Source organism: Ochotona curzoniae, unplaced genomic scaffold (assembly GCF_017591425.1).
Source record: "Ochotona curzoniae isolate NIBS_2020 unplaced genomic scaffold, NIBS_Ocur_1.0 contig_4792, whole genome shotgun sequence".
Lineage (NCBI taxonomy): Eukaryota > Metazoa > Chordata > Mammalia > Lagomorpha > Ochotonidae > Ochotona > Ochotona curzoniae.
This window is the reverse complement of record NW_024466389.1, coordinates 8,830,833-8,848,458: the sequence shown is the minus strand read 5'-3', so window position 1 is coordinate 8,848,458 and position 17,626 is coordinate 8,830,833. Positions and strand designations below refer to the sequence as shown.

Sequence of the window (17,626 nt, the reverse complement as noted above, 5' to 3'; positions counted from 1 at the left end):
AAAAAAAACCTTAGGCTACCATGTTGGGCCCAGCCCACTTTTTATTTTTTTAAGTTTTATTCATTTAGGCCTCTGTGGAGCTGAGGCTGGAGATGCTTGCAGCTTTGCTCTCTTCCATGGGCTCTCAGATCTACGGATTTGTGTGGGGGGTGTGTGTGGCTTAAGCATGATCTGAGATGTCCCACATATTTCAGTTCTGAGGGTGAGTGGGGAGGGGAGTGGGAAAGGCCCCAGGTTAGCATGCTGTGCCATGGGCTGTGCCCATGTGTTATACCTGGGGTCTTGCACATGTGCTGATGTCCCAGGTGAGTAGAGAGGTAAGGTCCCAGACCTGCACTGTGCCAGAGGACTGGATCTGGGAACCTGCCTAGGGCCAGGATTTAGGGGCTGACTGGGCTGGGATAGGCTGTAGCATCCACCAGCCTGGGCTGGAACTGCAGGCAGATCAGATTGGGCCAGGTTACAGCACCTGCCAGCAAAATGCTGAAGTGAGGTGGGCCATGCTAGACTGGGCTTTAATATCCACCAGCACATGTGAGAACCCATATGGGAGCTGTGGGGCTCCCTTGCTGGGCCACTACTCCTGCTGGTGAGCATAAGAGCTGGGGCTGGAAGCAGACCAGGCTGGCAGGGCTACAACCGTGTTGGCCTGCATGTGAACTCGGCTGGGGAAAAGCCAGTTTGGAGTAAGTGCCTGTATCCACTCTGCATGAATGAATCAGAGTAAGAGCAGCCTGGTTGGGCTTTGCAACAGCATCAGCTGGTGAGTGCTGGGACTGGGGGCAAGTCCTGTTAGATTGCAGAACTACCTGGAAAGTGCAAGATCTGGGAGTGGGCCCAGTAAGGAAACTGTGGCATCTCTCTAATGGGCTGCAACTCCCACTGGTGAGCATGAGAACCAGGGCTGGGGGCAGACCTGCCCCCAGGTCGCTCCGATTAAGCTGCAGCTCCTGCCGGTGTGCATTAGGGCTAAGTGTGTGGGGGGCAGGGTTTGGCTGGGCCATCTCATCCGTTGGTTTACGTAACACACAGGGCTGGACACAGAACTGATCTGGCAATTGCAACTACCAGTGTGTGCGTAGGTTGATGTGGATGAAGGACTGAGCCAGACCCCACACTGGCAAGCACACACACGAGTCAGGTCTGGGATCACTTCAGATCAGGTTTCTTTGGGGAGACCCCCCCCAACTGAACCACTGGCTCAGAACTCCAACCATGGCGAGAATCACAGGATCTGTGGTCTGACTGTAGAGTGCATGTGCCAGAACTGGGTCTCCTCGGTGGCTTAGATGGACAGCATCTTAGTGGACAGCATACCTAGATGAGCATGCAGGATATGGCAGTCCATTGGAGCCTGCAGGGGACATCTGGTCCCATAGCAGGGGAGGGAAGGCAGAACAAATTATTCAACTACCTCAGCCAAGTGTTGACAGCAAGTATCTGGGCGAATGGAGACTCTAAGGTGGACTGTATCAGCCAATGGACCTTGGAAGGATTTCCTCATCCTTGGATCAGTGAGATCGACAGTATTTCAGAATTATTGAAACCACTTGAGCAGAACCCTTGAAGAATATTCTACATCAGGGACCACGGGATGACACTGGGTAGCCATTCCCCATCCCCGGTACTAAGGCAGTTGGGCTGCGTGTGGCTTCTCCCTTATGTTCCCCATCCCCCGGATACAGGAAAAAGAAAAAGAAAATTTGGAAACAATGATCTCATCAACTTACCCCTAATCCTCAATCCTTACCACCTAATCAACTATGTAAGCACCATAAAAAATAAAATTAAAAAAAATTTAATCACTTATTGGAAAGGCAGAATTCTCTCTCTCTCTCTCTCTCTCTCTCTCACACACACACATGTGCACACACACACACACACACACACACACACACACACACACAGATCTTCCCTTTGCTGGTTCACTCTCCAAATTCCTAGAAGAGCTGGGATGGAACTAGGTGACAGCCACAGCCAAGAACTCCACGCAGATCTTCCAGGAACACAAGCACGCCTGTTGCCTTCCCACGCAGATAAGCAGGAGGCTGGATCTGAAATGGAGCAGCTAGGAATTACACTCTGGCTTGGGATGCAGGAGTCACAGGCTATGTTACAAGGCCAGCCCTTCATTCCCAACTTTGGGCTGTAAGATTTGCTTCCTTGGGCCCAGTTCAATGGCTCAGTGGCTAAAATCCTCGCCTTGCATGCGCCATCCCATATGCGTGCCAATTTGTATTCTGGCTGCTGTTTCCCATCCAGCCCCCTGCTTGTGGCTTTAGAAAGCAGGAGAGGATGGCCTGAAGCCTTGAGACTCTGCCCCCATGTCGGAGACCCAGAAGAAGCTCTTGGCTCCTGGCTTTGGATCAGCTCAGCTCAGGCCATTTCATACTTTAGAAGTGAACCAGCAGACAGAGGATCTGTCTCTCTGTCCTGCTCTTTGTAAATCTGCCTTTCAATTAAATAAATCTTAAAAAAAAAAAACCAATGATATACTGCCTTTATCCCCCTGAGAAGTCCAGGATGCTCCTGTCTTTGGGCATTGCAATAAATGCCTACTTTTCTCCCCCGCCCAGATGTCAGTGATTGAGTTTATGTATGCTGGGTAGGCCAATCCACACCACATAAGGGGTTCTGTAGCCATTCCTCCAGCTAGGGCCTGCTTGAATTTTTGCGAACGGCCTGAAAATTCTTAGAAGGGAGCTTTGACGTAGGGGTGGGTTGTAGGGCGTGGCGAGGGTGTGGAGCGGGCCTTTGGGGGTGATAATGGCGCCCGGTGACTCTGGGGGCGTGGCTAGGACGCGGGATCGGTTTGGGGGCGGGGCTATGACTCGGGGCGGTCCCGTGGGCGTGCCTATGGCTCTGAGGCTGTCTCGGGGCGTGGTTATGGAGCGGGGCCGGTCCCGGGGGGCGTGGTTACGGCTCCGGGACAGTCTCGAGGGCGTGGTCACAGCGCTGGGCGGCCCTGGGGGCGTGGCCACGATGCGGGGACGGTCCCGGGGGCGTGCCTATAGCTTGGAGGCTGTCTCGGGGGCGTGGTTACGGCTCAGGGGCGGTCCAGGGGGCGTGGTTACGGAGCGGGGGCTATCCCGTGGGAGTGGCTATGACTTGAGGCCGCCTCAGGGGCGTGGCCACGACGCGGGGGCGGTCCTGGGGGCGTGCCTATGGCTCGGAGGCTGTCTCGGGGGCGTGACTACAGCGCGGGGCGGTTCGGGGGCGTGGCCATGGCGCGGGGGCGGGACACGTAGGCCCGGAAGCGGCTCGGGAACGGGACCTGCCTGGGCAGGCTGGGCAGAGGGCGGAGGCGGCTCCTAGGTCGGGGGCGGTCCCGGGGTCCCGGGTCCGGGGGCGGGTGCTGGGGAACGGGTGGGGCGCAGCCCCGGAAGAGGACGGAGCGGGGTCCCCGTCGTCTGCCGGCCATGGACGAGGCCGACCGGCAGCTCCTGCGGCGCAGCCGGGTACGGCTGGTGAGCGAGCTGCAGGTGGCCGAGCTGTGGGACGTTCTGGTCAGCCGGGAGCTCTTCACGCCCGACATGGTGGAGGACATCCAGGTGCGCCCCTGACCCGCCCGCGGCGCGGCACAGACTTCCCTTCCGGAGGAGCTCCCGCCCTCCCCGGCCCAGGACCCGCGCTTTGGGGAGAGTTTATTTCCTTAGGGTAGAACCAGGGCATCTCGCTCCACCCTCTGGTTTGGGTGTCAGGTGCAGCCGCTGTCCCGTTAGTATTTGGGTTTCATATTAGCCGAATGGGTTTTTCTTCTCCAACTCAGTGGTCTGGGGGCACTCATGCTGCTGTCAGATTGTCCATGTGCCGTTCTGAACTGCCTCAGTTTACCGGGCAGTGGAATGGGCACAGAGGCAATGCTGCCCTGAGGACTAAATAAGGTAATGGCTGTGGGAGAAGGTAGTGCCCGCCCTAGAGGTGTTCAGGAAGGGCTTTGCAAGTGAGGCGAGGAGATGTGGGTGCTGGGCAGTGATGATAAAGGTGGGGCTTTCTTGGAAGCAGTGTCTGGGTCGACCCTCTCCGCAGTAAGGGTATGGGAGCGGGTGAGAGTGGCCGGCCAGGGGCTGCACCTGCGAAGCCCAGTCTCCATGCTGCCGTGCTTTAAGCTTCTGTTTCCTTTCTAATCCGGGGATTAGCTGCACGTTTGCAGTTGTGGGAAGAACACTGCTTCCTCTTTTTTTCTGCTTCTGATGAACTAACAGGCCTAAGCCGCAGGGAGGTGACCCAGTCGGGGTCTCAGGTGAGACTGGCCCTTCCAAGGTCTGCGTAGTTAGCTCACAGGGGCTGGGGAATGGGGCCACAGCGCCCACCCTTCCGGGGTGGCCCCTTCATCATACATACACCGTAGATATTCTGCCTTCTACGCAGAAGGAATCTTTTTTTTTTTTAAATTTATTTTATTGAAAAGGCGGATATACAGAGAGGAGAGACAGAGAGGAAGATCTTCTGTCTGATGATTCACTCCCCAAGTGAGCCTCAATGGCCGATGCTATGCCAATCCGAAGCCAGGAGCCTCTTCTGGGTCTCCCACGCGGGTGCAGGGTCCCAAAGCCGTCCTCGACTGATTTCCCAGGCCACAGGCAGGGAGCTGGATGGGAAGCGGGGCTGCCGGAATAGAACCAGTGCCCGTATGGGATCCCGGGCGTGCAAGGTGAGGACCTTTAACCACTTGCGCCACCGTGCCGGGCCCTACACAGAAGGAATCTTTATGAGATTGTGGTCAGTGTCAGGCGGATAATTACCGATGAATGCACCTGTGTGTCCAAGCTCAAGTGCCAGGCAGGTCTGGCTGGACGCCGTGGCGGGCAGCCTCTGTCGTGCTGCCCAGCTCTGGTGGTGCAGGTCAGACCAGCGTGCAGTTACCCAGGCTTCTTGTGTGTTTTTTTTTTTTTTTACAAGACATATTTATTTGAGAGGCAGATTCACACACACACACACACACACACACACACACACACACACACACACTGAGGGGCAGAGACCTGTCCACTAGTTCATTCTCCAGATGTCCGCAGTGGTCAGAGCCAGGATCCTGGAACTCCATCTGGGTCCGCCCCCCTGCCAAAGTGAAGTTGCTTGGAGACTTGCCTCCTCAGTGACCTGGCAGATCTGTGCTGTTTAATGCCCCATGTAGCTACTGAAATGTAAGAGGTAGTACTTTTAAAGTCGATGTTCAGTCAGTGGACCACCCTCGTGCTCCGTGGCCACCTGTGATTGGTGGCTGCTCAGGTCATGGAATGTTCTCTTAGTTCTCCTGTAGGACACCCGAGGACAGGCTGATGTCTTCTTGGCAGAATCCCCAGGATGACAGCTGGAAATCAGCATCTTCCCTCTGTTTTCTGACTCAGTGGTCCTACCATCCTGAAACGTGTCAGTCAACCGTCCTGCCACCTGTCAGTCAGCTGACCTGACACCTGTCAGTAGTCATCTTGCCACCTGTCAGTCAGCCATCCTGACACCTGTCATTCAACCGTTCTTACAGCTGTCAGTCAGCTATCCTGCCACCTGTCAGTCAGCCGTCCTGACACCTGTCATTCAACCGTCCTTATAGCTGTCAGTCAGCCATCCTGCCACCTGTCAGTCAACCGTCCTGCTACCTGTCAGTCAGCTGTCCTGACACCTGTCAGTCAACCATCCTGCCACCTGTCAGTAGTCATCCTGTCACCTGTCAGTAGTCATCCTGTCACCTGTCAGTCAACTGTCCTGACACCTGTCAGTCAGCCGTCCTGACACCTGTCAGTCAGCCATCCTGGCACCTATCAGCTTTGGCCATTCTCCCTTCTCTCTACCCAGTGTCTTATAGAGTCAATCTGTCTATATGAGGAGGTCTTACAAAAGTTCATCGGAAGTGGAACTAAATGATAGGTTTATTTTGGTGCAAAAAAAAAAATTCATGCATATGAGAGTCCTTCACAAAGTTCAAGCAAGATCCATCTTGTGAAAAAAAAAAACTACGTGCGGGTTTCCCAATTTTGAAATCCACATGTCGTAGCTCAGCACAGTCAGGCCAGGGCCTTGCCCATCTCCATCCCCCACCTCCCTGCCGCCATATCCTGCATTTGGTTATCTGCTTCTTGGTATCCACTGGGGTCTCAAGGAAGCCTTCCCCTCGGGGCTTGCGTGACTGCCCCAGCCACGGTGGGTGGGTTTTTCCTCTCCTGGCGCCTGTCTCTGTGGATTTGTCTGTCCCTGCACTAGATGCTTGCTTTTAGGGCCCAAGACCTCTCACGGCTGTCCTTTTAGCATTTAGCACGGAGCTGGGCACGGGTGGATGGCTCTGAAATGCCAGGTGAACACACAGCAGAGACTGGGGAGGGCCCCGCACTTGCTAAAGCCATCGGCTCCGTTTCTGCCTAGCTGCCTGGTGGTTGAGACTCGCACTGGGTGGGACCTGAGAGGACTGGATGAGACCCCCGTGGTGGTGAGTGGGTGACTGTGTCTAGTGTTTCTTTCCAAACAGCACGCAGGCTCCGGGACGCGCCGGGACCAGGCCAGGCAGCTGGTCATCGACCTGGAGAGCCGAGGGAGGCAGGCCCTTCCTGTGTTCATCTCCTGCCTGGAGGACACGGGGCAGGACGCACTGGCTTCGTTCCTGAGAACTGGCAGGCGGGAGCAGGCTCTCGAGGCCATCAGAGTCCCACCCTTGGTGCCCTTGGAGCTCGGGCCTCTGGGCCTCAAAGCAGAGAAGCCGATGATGGGCAAGCGGGATCTTTCGGCGGCGGTGGTGACCCCCCCGGAAAACCTCTCCCCCGTGGTGCTGGGGCCCAAGGAGCTGTGTTCAGCTAAACTCAGGCCGGAGGTTCTCAGACCAGTGGACTCTGCTTCTGGAGGATTCGGTGATGTATGGGGAGAGTGGTGGGTGGGGGCGTGGGACTGTTGGTGCAGCTGGTGGGCTGAGGGTCAGAATTTCCCTCTGCTGTTGTCTTCCTGAGAGCTTATGGGATATGGATGGAACATTCTGGCATGCCCTTTTCCCTCTGTGTTTCTAGATCCAGCCATTGTGCCGAGTTTGTTTCTGGGTCCCAGGGGTAGCTTAGATGAACCCTGGGCTTGGGACAGGTGGGAGGCCTTTGTTCAGATTTCAGAACATACCTGCCCAGGACATATTCCTGCTGCTTCCCTCACAACAGCTCTTGGCGAGGAGCAAGCAGAGGCTTAGGAGGGGGAGCTAACTTGCCTGAGGATGCGAGGTGTGCCCAGGGCAGGGCTGGATGGCCTGGACCATGGATGCACCCAGGTCTCCAGCACCTCGGTCGTCACACACAGCATCCCAGGATCCTCTGGGGTTTTCCTTCCATTCCAGACCTGGAAGAAGTTCCTGCTTTCTGATTTTAGCCTTGTCTATGTGACCAGGACACTATGTGGGGAGTGAACCAGTGGATGGAAGATCTCTCTCTCTGTCTCTTTTTGTCTCCCATTCTCTGATAAATACTTTTTTTTTTAGAGTACTAGTTTATTTTTTTTAAGATTTATTTATTCTTATCGGAAAGTCAGATTTTACAGAGAGAAGGAGAGACAGACAGAAAGGTCTTCCATCTGCTGGTTCACTCCCCAAGTGGCTGCAATAGCTGAGCCAATATGAAGCCAGGAGCCAGGAGCTTGCTCTGGGTCTCCCACGTGGGTGCAGGATCCCAAGGCTCTGGGCTGTTCCCAGGCCACAAGCAGGGAGCTAGAAGGGAAGTAGGGAAGCCAGGATATGAACTGGTACCCATGTGGGATCCCAGCACATGCAAGGCAAGAACTTTAGCCACTAGGCCATCATGCTGGGCCCTAATGAATCTTAAAAAGTGAAAAGCAATGGAAACATCAGGGGGCAGATGTAAGGTGTGGTGGTTCACTCCCCAAATGGCTGCAATGGCTGAAGCTGAGCCCATCTGAAGCCAGGAGCCAGGAACCAAGAGGGTCTGCCATGTGGGTGTGGGGGATCAAGGACGGGCCATCCTCTGCTGCTTTCCCAGGCCATAGCAGCGAGGTGGATCAGAAGTAGAGCAGCTGAGACATGAACCGGCATCCGTATGGGATGCTGGCGCCACAGAGTGGATGGATGTCATGCCGGCCCCTCATCCTGCAGATGTTTCTGGAGGCCTCCTGTGTACCAGGCCCTGTGGACTCTGCATAGCAGGAGCCTCTGGTCTTGGTGCCTTCCCTTCTTCCTTCTCTCCTGCACTTCATATAAATGAACTCACACCATTTCTCCCTCCATCTCTACTTTTTATTTATTTGTTAAGATATATTTATTTTGGGCCTGGCACAATAGCCTAGTGGCTAAATCCTTGCCTTGCATGTGCCAGGATCCCATATGGCACTGGTTCGTGTCCTGGTTGCTCTAATTCCTTCCCAACTCCCTGCTTGTGGCCTGGGAAAGCAGTGGAGGATGACCCAAAGCCTTGGGACCCTGCACCTGCATGGGAGACCCAGAAGAAGCGCCTGTCATCGGATCAGAAAAACTCGGCTCTCACCATTGCGGCCATTTGGGGAGTGAACCAGGAGATGGAAGATCTTTCTCTATCTGCTTTTCTCTATATATCTGCCTTTCCAATAAAAAATAAAATAAATCTTTAAAAATTCTTATTGCTAACATTAAAAAAAGATTTATTAATTTTTACTGAAAGGGTAGGTCTGCAGAGAGAAGGAGAGACAGAGAGAGATCTTCCATCTGCTGGTTCAATCCCCGAGTGACCACAATGGCTGGAGGTGGGTCAGTCCAAAACCAGGAGCCAGGAGCTTCCTTTGGGTCTCCCATGCAGGTGCAGGGTTACAAGGACTCTGCTGCCTTCCTACCCAGAGCAGGGAGTTGGATGGGAAGTGAAGCATCTGGGACACGAACTGACACCCATATGGGATGTTGGCACTTTCAGGTAGAGGATTAACCAATTTAGCCATTGTGCCAACTCCTACTCCTTTTTTTTTTTTTAGAGGATTTATTTATTATTTGAAAGACAGAGTTGCAGAGAGAGAAAGAAAGACAGAGCAAGAGAGATCTTCCGTCCACTGATTCACTCCCCAAATGGCTGCAATGGCTGGAGCTGGTTCAGTACAAGACTAGGAGCCAGGAGCTTTTTCCGGGTCTTCTATGTGGGTGCAGGGGCCATCTGCTGCTGCTTTCCCATTCCTTAAATAGGGAACTGGATTGGAAGTGGTGCAGCTGGGACTTGAACCAGTGTCCCTATGGGATGCTGGTTCTGCGTGGAAGCTTAATCAGCAATGCCATGGTGCCAGCACTGTGCCATCTCTGCTGTTATGCAATGGACTTCCCCACCTCTACTTCCCAGATATTCTTTTGCGGTCATCTGTGGCATTGCAAGAATTGGTAGCAGGTGTGATCTCACGCTGTTTGTACCATTGGATCCCAGTTTGTGTTTCCATTAACCTATTGGGTTGATTGTCTCCATCGGGGGCTTCCTGACCGGGGCTCGATGAGGACTTTTGGCCAAGTCCTTCGTGCCCCGCTTCCTCTTGGCTATGCCCCTAGCCTGGGCTGCTGGTCAGAGGCTGCTGTGTAGTGGTTCTCTGTTAGCGGCTTAGGGGCAGGTCTGCAAGGCGGCCGTGCCATGTGACACTGCTACCAGCTGGGGCTGAGAGTCCCCGAGCTCCCCCTCTGCTCTATGGGGGCTGTCCTCGCAGAGGACCCCCTTTGCAGTGACCTTCACCTTACTGTTTCCGTCTCGTTCTGTGTCTGCAGGTGTTCAGGGGAGAGCGAGAGGAGACACAGATTTGGTGAGTATTCCTGTGAGCTGAGGCCAGTAGCTGGGGATGGAGTTCCAGTCCCCAGGGACCCCCATGACCCCGGGACAGCCCTCTCCCAAACAGATCATCCAGTCCTTACCTGGAAGGTCAGGTGCCAGCCCTAAGCGGTCCAGGTCTGCCTGTCCCAGGGCACGGTGCTCGCTACCATGGGTTGCTCCCCTGTGCCATCCCATGTGTTTCTAACCCCCATGGAGCCGTTAAAGCTGGAGAGAGAGGTTGAGCAGACAGCCGTATCGATGGGAAAGCAGTCATTTGTTGTGGGCTGGTGTTTCTGTCAGTGACAGATGGTGTCATGATGTCACAGCCATCTGTTGGTGCAATCACGAATTCTCTCATGACTGGAGTGCTAAGTACCCTAAGCACGAAGAACGGGCTGTTGGGGGACAGTGGGGGAGTGAGGCTGGGGTGGAAGCAGCCTCCATTGGATGCCCAGACAGCGTCCTGGGCTCATGGCTGCTCACAGAGCCGGCTGTGGAGTTCTCAGGTGCTCCTGGCGCCACGTGATTGGAAGGCCCTCTGGGTGAGTCAGTTCTGAGATGGGAGCTGATCTCGCTCCAGTTCTCTCCTGCCTAGCACACAGGGCAGATGGGGAGCCCCACGTGTTGGATCCAGGGGCTCTGTTTCCCACGGGCCCCCGGGTTATGCTGGGTTCTGTGCTTGCACAGGCGTATGTCCTGAACGCAGACCCCTGTGGCCACTGCCTCATCATCAACAACGTGAACTTCAGCAGCGACTCGGGGCTCAGCACCCGCACCGGCTCCAATATCGACTGCGAGAAGTTGCAGCGCCGCTTCTGCTTGCTGCATTTTGCTGTGGAGGTGAAGTCCGACCTGACCGCCAAGGTACAATCCCCGGTCCTCCTGGAGAGCTCGGGGCGGGGGGCCCAGGCTCCTGTGACAGACCTTGCCCACGTACTGCCTTCCCTCACAGTTGGCCCAGTGTTCCTAGGTCAGGGCTAGATGACCTGGTTTTAGGACTGGCTCTCTCGGCTACTGCTCTGTGACCTCTTGTGCCTCAGTTTACCTGACTGCTGGCTGCAGAGCAGGTGTCCTGCCAAAGCCTTTGGGCTGACCGCCTGAAAGGCCCAGGAGGATGGCCTGCCCCTTCCACGCCTGCAGCTTTCTTGCCTGTCTGACTTGTCCATGCCTGCGGCTCGCCTGCCCCGTCCACGCCTATGGCCCATCTGCTTCTCCGTGCCTGTGACCTGCCTGCTCCATCCATGCTTGTGGCTCACTTGCTGTCTTTCCTTGTAGGAGATGCTCCTGGCTTTGGAGGAGCTGGCGCGGAGGGACCACAGCACCCTGGACTGCTGCGTGGTGGTCATCCTGTCGCATGGCTGCCAGGTAGGAGACTTTCCTCCATGTGCCCTAGGCACACTGGAGCCTTGTCCCTCCCCGTTCCCAAATGCCCTTGGCCTGGTGGAGAAGAGTGTGGAGCCCTGTCTGCGCCCTGATGTCTTCTCCGGAGCTGTGGGGTCCTCTGGGAGCCACCCCGTGGGAGAGGGAGGACGGAGGTGGGGTCTGCTCTCTCAGTGGCTGCCGGGTCCTGGGTTCGGTTCCAGCGGGGCACAGCACACAGAGATCTCCAACCCTGCCCTGATCCTGCTGGCCATTGTGCCAGGCCCCTGGCTGCTGGGTGAGACTCAGGTCCCTGGGACCCCTTGGGACTTGGCCACTACTGTGTCTGTTCGTCATGACCAGTACCTCTCCCTTCTCTGGGTCCCAGTCTCCTTGTCTTCTGGACACATGAGTTGTCACCAGCCAGAGGTCACTATGTTCCTGTTGTTTGCACAGATTCTTTAAAAAGGATTTTTGTTTTGTTTTGTTTTTATTGGAAAGGCAGATATACAGAAAGAAAAGGAGAGACAGAGAGAACGATCTTCCACCTGCTGGTTCACTCTCCAAGTGGCTGCAATAGCCAGAGCTGAGCTGATCCAAATCTAGGAGCCAGGAGCTTCTTCTGGGTCTCCTACATGGGTTCAGGGTCCCAAAGCTTTGGACCATCCTCAGCTGGATGGAAACTGGAACAGCCGAGATACAAACTGGCACCCAGGATCCCAGCACATGCAAGGCAAGGACTTTAGCCATTAGGCTGCTGTGCTGGGCCCTGTACAGTGTTTTGAAAATTGGGAAGTTTGAAGGCTGGTGCTGTGGCATAGTGAGTAAAGCCATTGTCTGCTGTGGTTTGAATTTTGGCTGCTCTGCTTCCCATCCAGCTTCCTGCTCATGTGTCTGGGGAATGCTCAGACTAGTGCAACCCACGTGGGAGATCTGGATGAAGTTCAGGCTCTTGGCTTCAGTGTGGCATGGCCGTGACCGTTGTGGCCATGTGGGAGCGAACCAGGGGACGGAAGAGCTCTCTCTCCTTTGTGTCTCTCCTTTTCTCTGTAACTCTGCTTTTTGAATGAATGGATCTTTTTTTTCCTCTGTTTTTGACAATCTTTACATAGTTGATTGGGGCAAAGGGGGAGATAAAGGGAGAAGCCCCACCCAGTCTCCTACCCACCCCAGGTCCCTGATGTGGGGCATGTTCCAAGGGTCCTGCTCAAGTGGTTTTAATAGTTCAACAGTTATGAATTGCTGCCAATCTCACCAATCTTAAAAAAAAAAAAAAGAAGTTTCATACAGCAATCAGCATTTCTAGCATCTCTTAAAAGCCACACAGCTCTGGCTTGTCGCTGACAGCTAGTGTTCCTGTGTCCCTGTCACAGTGTGGTCCTGAGACCCAGCAGGGCATGACCTGGGAGCTGGTGAGAAATGCAGCCCTCAGCCCTGCCACTTGCCTTGGCATTTGAGCTGTGCCCTGGGCTGGCATTGTGAGCTGGTGTGTATGTGGGGCACCAAATGCTGACTTGGCAGGCCTGGGTGTAGCCTGGGCACTTGGATTTCTCAGGCACTGCTCCGGCTGGTCGCATGGCACATGCTGGGGGGAGCCCTGGTCTAGAGGAAGCCCATGAACTTGAGACCTCCTGGGACAGGTGGTGACCTGGGCCCTTCCTGAACCAGCTGACTCTATGTGAATCAGCCTCATGCCCCTAGAAGGGGCCTGCGAATGCTGGACCCCGTGAAGCCTCTGAGCCAGCCGTGGAATCTGACCCTCACTGCTTGGCTTTGTAACCAGGTTCTTGGTCTTCCAGGCCAGCCACCTGCAGTTCCCAGGGGCCGTCTATGGTACAGACGGATGGCCCGTGTTCATCGAGAGAGTGGTGAACATCTTCAACGGGACTGGCTGCCCCAGCCTGGGCGGGAAGCCCAAGCTGTTCTTCATCCAGGCCTGTGGCGGGGGTAAGCATGGCTTGGCCCCGCTGCGTGCCCACGGGGCTCTCCAGGGGGGAGAGGGACCAGATGTGGTCACTACGGTCCGTATGGCAGCCCCTGCATCTGGCCAGAATTGGTCTCCGCCTTGCCCGCTCAGGGGGTGGGGGGGCAATATTAAATGCACTTCTCTGTCTCACTCTGCGGGAGTGTCACGAGCTCATGTCAGTTGGATGGCTCCGCTGCAGAGGCCTGGTGCAAGCGTGTGCGTTAGAGCAGCGAGAGCAGCTTGCCACCTCCCTTGCTGCCGCTCCCCACGCCTGCCCTGACCTCCATCAGGAGCCTTCACCTCTAGAAACTCTTCCCTGAACACGTCCTGCCTCGTACAGAACCGGGGTTAGCCGGCTCCTGCAGCCCACTCTGCCTGCATTGCTGCGTCTTGCACTAAGATGGACTCATCTGGGTCAGCGCTTGGAGGGCAGGGTCAGGCACAGCTGCCTCTCAGCCAGTTTCCCAGACTGACTCGAACCTCTTAACGTGGATTCTAAAGATTTGAAATAGAACCCTGTCAGAATACCTAGAAGCAAAATTTGGAATGATGTGCCCTCTGCTACAAAGAGAGCAAAGCAAAAATACAACTGCTTCATAGGAACAACATGATTTCAAAGGTGGAATGTGGCTCAGACAGGCTGGCTACCCCAGGCTGTGTGAGCTGGCGTTCTACAGAGCTGCCACAAGGTGGTGCCACTGAGCTGAGAACAGAAATTTGTTCTGCAATTCATGCCTAGCTGGGTGTCCTGGATCTCAATGACTTTTGGATTCCTTACTTCTTTTATTCCTTTGTTTCTTTGTAATAGGCATTAATAGAGCTCCTACCTGGGCTAGACCATGCCAAAGCCTGGAGCCAGACCTTAGTTGGGGTCTCCCATGTGGGTGGCAGGGATCCAAGCCCTTGAGCCATCATCTGCTACCCCCGAGGGTACGCGCTAGCTGGGAGCTGGAATCAGGAGTGCAGCTGGGCCTTGAACCCAGGTGCTCCATTTCATAGTTTGTGGGTGTCACAGGTGGGACCTTCTCACTAGGCCTATCCCAGACTTTCTGTTCCATCTGTGTGTGTTTAAATTAAAACAGACAGAACCCCGTTTAGTACATCATCGCGGTGAGGTCACACAGCATCAGGGGCTGACAGGCCCCCCTGGATGCCAGTGGCTGTGGTGTGGATGCCAGCGTGGCCGAGCACCTCACCCTTTCCGGAGGCCAGGTGGCTGGCCCGGCTGCGTCTGCCTTGAGTGTGCAGGGTGATCAGGCAGGGTGACACTGGAGGCAGCAAGCAGCGGGCTTGCTGCGGTGGCTGTGGGTTTACTGTGTGGAAGCACCACCTTTCCCCTTGCCCCTCGGTCGGGTGGACGGGACGAGCTTTGTTTTACGGGGAGTTTTGAGTTGACGAGGCTCTCTAAGAACCAACTGAGCACGAGCTGCACTGGCCCCCAGGCCAGGCCTTCGCCTCAGACCTACAGGACGGGGCTGACGCATGGTTTATAGCTGCTTTAAAAAGTTCTGCAACTTCTGCTTCCTCTCCCCACCTGCCATTTTACTTCATAAAGGCTTAGAAAAAAAAAAGCATGGCATTAGTTTCTACTTTTGCTACTATGTGCTGGGCACTGCTAGCCTGGCTCCAGAGGGCACCTGAAGGCTGGGGGCTGGGAATCTGCTGTGTGAGGTGGAGATGGGGGGCTGGCAGCCTGGGTCTGTGTGATTCAGAGACAAGCAGGGGGTTGTCTTTGCTCCCAGCAGAGCAGAAGGACCGTGGGGTTGAGGTGGCCTCCACTTACTCTGAAGATAGCGCCGCTGGCCACAGCCCAGAGCCGGATGCCACCCCGTTCCAAGGAGGCCCGAGGACTGCTGATGACCAGCCAGACGCTGTGTCTAGTTTACCCACGCCCAGTGACATCCTCGTGTCCTACTCTACCTTCCCAGGTGAGCACAGCAGGGAGCGCCTGGTGGTCCTGGCCCGGCATCCTGGGGTCTGCCCTGGAGGCAGCTCTGTGGTGAAGGAGCTGGGTGCAGGTGCCCGCGCTTCGGTTCCAGCTCTTGCCTTCGTGTGACCCTGAGCAAATTCGTTCATCTCTCTGGGCCTCGATGCACTGTTTCAGTAGGCACGCACCTTGCCCACCTCCTGGCTTTGCTCCTCTGGAAAGTGGAGATGGTAGCTGTCGCAAAGGGATTGTCATGGAGCTTACTCAGGTGGCCGACCAGCTCTGAGTACAGGGTCTGGCAGGAAGCTGGTGGCACACATGGCAGTTTCTTTCCTTTAAAATAAAAATTTGAGAGGCAGAGAAAAAGAAAGGATCCCATCTGTTCACTTCTCAAAAGCTTGCAGTGGCCTGGTCGGGGCTGGGTTGACGCGTGAGCTGGCAGTGGAGTGTGGATCTCTTAGGTGGGTGGCAGGGATTCTGTCGGGTGAGCCTTTATCACCACTGTGTTCTGGCATCTGCAGTAACAGGGAACTGGAGTCAGGAAGGGGATGCGGGCATCCTAAGGGGCACCTCAGTCACTAGGCCAGATGCCCCCTTCCTGTCCTTTTGCGTCCCTTAGGTGAGTCCCTTCATTTCCTTGCTGGGAAGACTCAGCGCAGGTCAGGAGGGGGCAGCGAGGATGACATGAGATCGGGGAGAGGGTGCTGCAGGGATGTGGGCTCTGGCCTCGTGTGTCCGGGGGCCCGAATCTGAGGAGCACAGGCCAGCTCCCCCACTGAGTGCCCGCTGTCTCCTCTGAAGGTTTCGTCTCCTGGAGGGACACCCAGAATGGCTCCTGGTATGTGGAAACCCTGGACTGCATCCTGGGGCAGTGGGCGCACACCGAGGACCTGCAGTCCCTCCTGCTCCGGGTGAGCGTGGCCTGCCTCTGCTGGGGTTGGGGGTTTGGGGTGGGCGAGTGGGCACCAGGCCCACGCTGGGGGCAGAAATGCCTTGGCTGCTGTGAGAGCCATGTTAGTTCTTGCTGATTCACTCCCCACATGGCTGCAACAGCCAGGGCTGGGCCAGGCTGAACCCAGGAGCCTGGAATTTCAACTAGGGCTGCCACGTGGTGACAGAAATCTACATGCTTGGGTCATCTTGTGCTGCTCTCCCAGGAGTGTTAGCAGGGAGCTGGATCGGAAGTGGAGGTCTTATACCAGGGCTTGAACCAGCGCTCAGAAGATATGCCAGCATCTGGGCCATAGGCCGGCCCCAGATTTTGTGTTCTTTCAGCGTATAATTGAGGCACATGTTCTTTTTTTTTAAAAAGATTTATTTTTATTGGAAAGGCAGATTTACAGAGAGAAGGAGAGACAAAGATCTTCCATCTGATGGTTCACTCCCCAAAGTGGCTACAATGGCTGGAGCTGAGCTGATCCGAAGCCAGGAGCCTGGAGCTTTTTCCAGGTCTCCCATGCGAGCGTAGGGTCCCAAGGCTTTGGGCCATCGTCTACTACTTTCCTAGGCCTCAAGCAGGGAGGTAGGTGGGACTTAGTACTACCGGGACGTGAACTGGTGCCTCTCTGAGATCCCAGGGCATGCAAGGCGAGGACGTAGGCACTAGGCCATTGTAACGTACGTGTTCTTTGAATCCCGCACTGAGGGAGGTGGTGGCTGGGCCCTTGTGTAAGCCCGCCCCGCTGCCCCCACCCCTCTGGAATCTGACTGAGAGCTGAACTCATGGTCCTCCTCCTGCTTCTCTTCCGCAGGTCGCAAATGCCGTTTCCGAGCGAGGGATTTACAAACAGATCCCTGGGTGTTTTAATTTTCTCCGGAAGAAACTTTTCTTTAAAACTTAGTGGGGTCAGGACCCCCTCACTTGGCTCACCCCGAAACCTTTGTGCTCCAGGTCTGGAACCTTCCATTGCTCCAGGCTTTTGGAACCTGTGCAAGGGTCTGGACTTCTGCTCCCTGTGACGGACAGCTTGTAGCAGCTTCCGTGTGGGAGACAGGTGCAGGTGGAGGAAGAGCAGTGCCATGGACACCACAGGGCTCTGCCCCCGGAGCTGGCTCTGGGCTAGGGACCGTCACCTGTGAGCCCTGGGCTTCCCGACCTGTGCGGTGCTGATGTTGAGGACGGGACGACCCTTTGCCATGGGGTCTGTGATATACACAGCAGGCTACTCAGCGCCACCCGTGGCTTCTGTCCCATGGATGTCGGGTGCCCCCGTTCCTGTGTGGTGCCAGTGTGCACAGGCACTGCCACATGTGCCCTAGGGGCCAAAACTGTGCCCGCTGGAGAATGGCTGACGTGCGGGAATTTCTGCTACAGACGTGGGGCTGTGAGAACCTGTGGGGTCAGCTGGGCTCAGTGACTGCTAAATGATGCATTGGAAATAATTCATTTCTCTTGCCTTGTTACTCCCTGCAGTGCCACTCTGAGGTGGGTGTGGCCTCTCTGGCTGGCTTACTGCCTCCTCCTTGCTTTGCTGTCTCTCTCTTCTCGCTCATAAAGGAGACTTGCTGTCTGCAAAGCTTCCCCTTGTCTGATTCCCGTCCCAGGAGTGGGACCAGCATGGGGACTGAGTTTCTTGTCACATTGGGAGAACCAGCCGGGGTCTGGATCTTTTGTGTGGCAGCCAGTGCTGCCCACCTGCCCTGCCC

At 55.5% G+C, this 17,626-nt stretch overlaps 1 protein-coding gene across 3 annotated transcripts; it reads left to right on the top strand.

The window, feature by feature from the left end:
* Positions 1-3,362: 3,362 nt before the first annotated feature.
* CASP9 (caspase 9) lies at positions 3,363-17,490 on the top strand. Of its 3 annotated transcripts, none has more exons than XM_040987945.1 (9): positions 3,363-3,551; positions 6,464-6,839; positions 9,686-9,720; positions 10,416-10,592; positions 11,004-11,093; positions 12,887-13,034; positions 14,796-14,981; positions 15,782-15,891; positions 16,732-17,490. In XM_040987945.1, the coding sequence occupies exons 1-9, from the start codon at positions 3,420-3,422 to the stop codon at positions 16,819-16,821; spliced, it is 1,344 nt and encodes a 447-aa protein (XP_040843879.1). In that variant the 5' UTR covers positions 3,363-3,419; the 3' UTR covers positions 16,822-17,490. The 3 variants fall into 3 exon arrangements, with proteins under 3 accessions (XP_040843879.1, XP_040843881.1, XP_040843880.1); XM_040987947.1 differs by having other exon boundaries at positions 3,364-3,551; positions 6,464-6,848; positions 14,799-14,981; XM_040987946.1 differs by having other exon boundaries at positions 3,365-3,551; positions 14,799-14,981.
* The last annotated feature ends 136 nt before the right edge of the window (positions 17,491-17,626 follow it).

Bases quoted from the DNA above. Each gene is read 5' to 3' on its own strand.
- CASP9 (XM_040987947.1), top strand. From the start codon at position 3,420: ATGGACGAGGCCGACCGGCAGCTCCTGCGGCGCAGCCGGGTACGGCTG. The intron at 10,593-11,003 runs GTACAATCCCCG...CTTTCCTTGTAG, and splicing joins AGTCCGACCTGACCGCCAAG to GAGATGCTCCTGGCTTTGGA. The intron at 15,892-16,731 runs GTGAGCGTGGCC...TCTCTTCCGCAG, and splicing joins TGCAGTCCCTCCTGCTCCGG to GTCGCAAATGCCGTTTCCGA.